General features: G+C 34.3%; 1 protein-coding gene across 1 annotated transcript; it reads left to right on the top strand.

The window, feature by feature from the left end:
• The first annotated feature begins 227 nt into the window (after positions 1–227).
• LOC547892 (napin-type 2S albumin 1 precursor) lies at positions 228–940 on the top strand. Its single transcript, NM_001248764.2, has one exon. The coding sequence runs from the start codon at positions 251–253 to the stop codon at positions 716–718; it is 468 nt and encodes a 155-aa protein (NP_001235693.1). The 5' UTR covers positions 228–250; the 3' UTR covers positions 719–940.
• Positions 941–5659: the final 4719 nt, after the last annotated feature.

Here is a 5659-nt window from a genome sequence, read left to right on the forward strand (position 1 = left end):
AATATATAATGTTGATATTAGTACTAGTACTCTAGTTTATAAATTATAAACCAAATGCATGAAACTGTTACGTGGAAGCACATGAACAAGCATTGCAGCAAATGCAGACACCCCACCAAAACAACACCACGAGCCACCCCACTTCCCTTCCACGTACCATATTCCATGCAAGCAAAACAACACCCCAAAACTTCAATAAATTCCCCCACCTCCTTGCACTATCTCTTCACCTTCACCCATCAATACCAAAATGACCAAGCTTACAATTCTCCTCATCGCTCTTCTCTTCATCGCCCACACCTGCTGCGCCTCCAAATGGCAACAGCACCAGCAAGAGAGCTGCCGCGAGCAGCTCAAGGGGATCAACCTCAACCCCTGTGAGCACATCATGGAGAAGATCCAAGCTGGCCGCCGCGGCGAGGACGGCAGCGACGAAGATCACATTCTCATCAGGACCATGCCGGGAAGAATCAACTACATCAGGAAGAAGGAAGGAAAAGAAGAAGAAGAAGAAGGACACATGCAGAAGTGCTGCAGCGAAATGAGCGAGCTGAAAAGCCCCATATGCCAGTGCAAAGCGCTACAGAAGATAATGGATAACCAGAGCGAGCAACTGGAGGGGAAGGAGAAGAAGCAGATGGAGAGAGAGCTCATGAACTTGGCTATTAGGTGCAGGTTGGGACCCATGATAGGGTGCGACTTGTCCTCCGATGACTGAAAAAAAAGTACTACTAACACATATATGTGTTAGTTTATGCTAGCTAGAAGAACGTATAAGCTATCTCCGTATGTTGTATATTAATAAAAAGATCATCACTGGTGAATGGTGATCGTGTATGTAACGTAGTGGGCAATGGAAGCACTTAGAGTGTGCTTTGTGGCCTTGCCCTCTGTTTTGATAACTGAGACTTTTGCGAATACCGTTCGTTTTTCCCTTCAAGCATCTGTTCTCGAGTTTAAAATCTTTGCCTTTTGCGAATACCGTTCGTTTTTCCCTTCAAGTTCTGTTTCTTTGTTCATAAAGATTCTGGTTAATACCCCAAAGATGGTGTGCTATGGTTCAATTGATTCCCTAAAATTAATTAGGGGACCAGTAAATTATGAACTAGAGCGAATTACTATTCTTAGTAAGAGTTTAGGTTATTTGTTTAATTAGCTCATATGATTTTTTTTACAATAATAACAAGAGCGACACATACTAAACAGAGCGAATGCATAATTCTAAATATGCTATTAACCCGATTACTTTTGTCACTAATAGAATTTTTGGTTGGATAACCTTTCCCATACATCTTGATGTAAGATTGTCTAACAACCACCATCAATCCAATTGCACTACAAGTATATCATTTTAGATTTCATTAAGTAAAAGTTGTCTAACAGATATGAGACGATCGATGTGGGACTTAGTTATTTTCCAGCCAACTCCTTCATTCACACCCCGACTCCTTTGCTTGGCTCATGTGACCCCCATTTTAGCTAATGTGCCTCCAAGAAGCGTCGTGGTTCTTCACCATTGCTCCTCCGTAGATGTCAAAGACATTATTTAAAGTGAACTGGTAATTTTTTTATTACAAAGATATGGATTAAACAATTTGTAATAGATTCTATTGTGGATTGACCAATCCATACGTATTTGTAACATTACGGATCAATCATTCCATAATGGGGACGAGATTGAAGTGGGTGGTTAGAGAGGATATGATGGCGCAAAACAATAAGGGGAAATGCGGGTGCATCACACATGAAAGAAAATAAGGTAATGGGATGTTAGGGTTGTTTTAGAGAGAGAGAGAGTGTGTTAGCATTCAGGCCTCTGATGATGCTAACGAAGAAGCTCACAGCGCCACCATGACAGACAATGCTCCCGCAAGACCAGCAAGTGCCGTAACTAGACCTGGATACTTACGAGATTACGTCAGCTAGTTACCCATTCACGCATTGTGCATGCTACGTGCCAATCATTAGCACGTGTAGTTGATAGTCTGTTAGAGCTGTTAGAGTTTGTTAGATTTCCAATTTCCGTTATGGCAGTTATACGCTTGTATCTCTCAGTAATATATAAGTTACTGAGTATCTTCATGAAATAATAAGAACAAGCACCTTCAGAGTTATCTTCAGGAGGACCCTACCTCGAATAAGGGTATTTATGTCCCTTTGGATCTCAAATTTTAATTATCGGGTGCACCAAGCAAAAATCAGGGGCGTTAAAGAATTGCCCCCTATTAATACCAAAAAAAAGTATAGGCAAGTAACCCACAATGTGCTCGGCCCAACCCATCACCCAGAAGACTATTGGTGAACTAGGTGAAGCTTCATTAAATTTATAAATTTACTCAAACAAAAGCACCTAGTCTCAATTGGCAGTGTGCATGAAACTGTTGGATGGAAGCACTGAAACACACATTCAAGCAAACCCAATCACCCCACTAAAACATCAAAACAAAAGGCCTACCTCATTTTCCTCCTAGCATACATGCAAGACCCCCAAAACTCCCATAAGTGCCCCTATACATGCACTATGTATTTTCTAAAGTAAATTTTAAGAAATTGTTGATTTTTGCTAATATATGTAGCATTTTTTCTAACAAATAATGTGGCATTATTTGCTTTATAAATATTAATTGTAAATATTTTTTTTTGTTGGTGGGTGCCTAAAGTTTAAATTTTAGTTGCTTTATGCTTAGACTAGTCCAACTAAAAAAAGAGTTAATTAAGAAAAACATGCATGTAATCCGTAGGATTATCGCACACATTAATGTTGGAAAACCCATTCCTCTATGCTCCCTTTCTTCTTGAATGAGGAATCCTTGCCTGAACCTCAAGCCACGCTTCAATTTGAGTTGCTTGGTTAACCCATCGGTGAATTGAGAAGTGGGAATAAATAAGCCTTTTAGATACCTTGCTGTTCAAGTTGATCCCCATGTGGTTAATTGGCATTGATGATGTCATAAAATTCATAGTCATAAACAAGATCAGTACCATTAAACTCCAGTAAAAATGTTGTTTGAGAAATTCTAAACATCATGTGGGGCACTCTAACTAGGATCGGGACGAACCCAAATGCATTTTTTGATGGAGAAATGGCAAAGGCAAAGCCCCTGAGCAGTATTGGAATTAATGACGAATTGGAGATAGAGCAATTTTTGCCAAGGCTAGGAATTCATGTCAAACAAGGTTTACCGATTTAAACCCTTTGCAGAAAACGGAGAAAGCAGAGTTTGTAATAGGCATTATGAGGTATATTTTCTCAATTATAGATCGTTGTTTCTATATATATATATATATATATATATATATATATGAGTAGAAGTTATTGTCTAAAACTGTAGTCCTAGGATAGCAGTGAAGTCATATATAGAAGATGTAGAAAAAGAAGGTGATATGTTGACGAATATGACTGTTGATGGCAAAAAGTAATGACTTAATGTTTGTTGGGTCCGGTTGTTAGGGTTGTTAAAAAATCCAATTATATAAAACCAACCTATAATTAATCTAATCCAAGCTACCTTAAATTTATTTTAAAGGATTTATTTTATATATATATCCAAATCCAGTTTTTTGGTTTTTAAATCTCATCCATTTAATTGGATAGGGATTGGATTTTTATTTGGATTTTTAAATCTATTACTTATATGTCTCCCCATGTGTTCTTCTAACAATATAGCATCCCTCCGAAAACAGTTGTAGTTGAAGACATCCAAAAACAATCACAACCTAGTTGGTCTAAAATAGTCCCAAATGAGATTGATAAAAAATAACTCTAGTTGGGGTTGGTTGAAAATAATTTTAGTCGATGTTAGTCGAAAATAAATCCACTCAACATTGGTCAAAAACAATCTCTATCAAGGTTGATCGAAACAATCCTAATTAAGATCGACTGAAAATAATTTTGATCAAGGTCATCCCAAAACAGTTTTAGCTGGGGTACATTGACTGAAAATGTCACAACCGAGCTTGGCCAAAATATCTTGACTAAGGTTGTCAAATGTAACACTCTAGTTGATGGTGGCTGAAAATACCCATGCCGAGGTCAACTAAAAACATCTCTAATCAAGTTCGGCAAAAAGTAGTCTCAGACGGGTTGATAAAAAATAATCCTAACCGAGCTCAACCGAAAATAGATCCAACAAAGATAACTCCAAAATGTCACGACCAAGGTCAGCGAAAACAACCTTATTCAAGTTTAACAGAAAACATCTCTGGTCAAGGTCAAACAAAAATAACTATAGCCGAGATCAGTTAAAATAGTTCTAACTTAAGTCACTTGTAAACATCCCTTATTAAGGTGGGTCAAAAACTACCTTAACGAAGGTTAATAAAAAAATGTCATTGTCAAGATTGTCTAAAAATAATCTTTAACCGAGATAGATAAAAACTAATTAATTTATGATTTAAAACTAAATTTAAAGGCAAATTGATTTAAAACTTTAAATTGATTTTAAATCGACTTCAAAATATCCAAATCAATTTTTCTCTAATTAAATGGATACAAATTTTAACTTTAATTTATTTAATTGGATTGGGATTGAATATGGATTGCAATTTCAAAAATTCAATTCATCCTCACTCCTAGGATTTGATTGGGATTGTGATTCCAGAGTCTAAATTAAACAAGGTTTGGTCATAGATGGTGTTTGGAGAAAGAGAGACTTGCGGTACATGACGTGGTAGTTTACCACAGGGCAATTTCACACGTGGAAAATGATGTCATCACTCAAAGAGTTATCATTAATAGTATGAACAAAATTATATTATTAAAAATTTAAGTTAGAATAAAATCATTTTTCTTATAAAATGGTAATTGGAAAGTAGGATTAAATTTGGTTCAGTGAGACTTAGTAAGAAGTAATTTACTTTGAAATTCTACTGGAGTTCGATATAACTTCTTTTTTTCAACACAAAATTGAAATTTAATGATAATAAATGATGTTGAAGGCTTATATTACCTTAATGAAGAAAACAAAACTTTTAGCTCAAGTTCAAGAAGATGGAGAATCTAATCATTCTAATTCTAATGAAGAAAACAAAACTTTTAGCTCAAGTTCAAGAAGATGGAGAATCTAATCATTCTAATTCTAATGAAGAGAGAGAAGATTATTTTAACTATTTTAATATAAGAGCGAAAGATAAATATTTACTATATATATAATTATATATGAATTTTTAATATTTTAAAATTTTAGTATTGATCATTCTTGTAAAATTTAATGATCTATATTATGCTTCTTATACACTTACAAATTAAAAGCATGAGAGGCTATACAATTTTGTACACATGATTATCAATTAATATTGAATTCAATTAAATTCACTTTTTATTAAACATTTCATATTATGAAATTAACTTTTTTATATATATAATTAAGGTCCATCTATGTTAATATTTCACAATGAATTCAATTAAATTCACTTTTTATCAAACATTAGCATATTATCAAATTAACTTTTTACATATATAATTAAGGTTCATCTATGTTAATGTTTTACAATAAATTCAATTAAAGTTCATGTATTATATATGTATTTGATTTTATTATAATTTTTATCTATTTTTTTTAATATGTCAAGGAGTTTAAATGATTGATTGAGTAAGATTCGTGAGTTATTATAAACTCATGTCTTTAATACTTATGGATAGAAAATATTTTTTAATATT

This window comes from Glycine max, chromosome 12 (assembly GCF_000004515.6).
Source record: "Glycine max cultivar Williams 82 chromosome 12, Glycine_max_v4.0, whole genome shotgun sequence".
Taxonomy (NCBI): domain Eukaryota; kingdom Viridiplantae; phylum Streptophyta; class Magnoliopsida; order Fabales; family Fabaceae; genus Glycine; species Glycine max.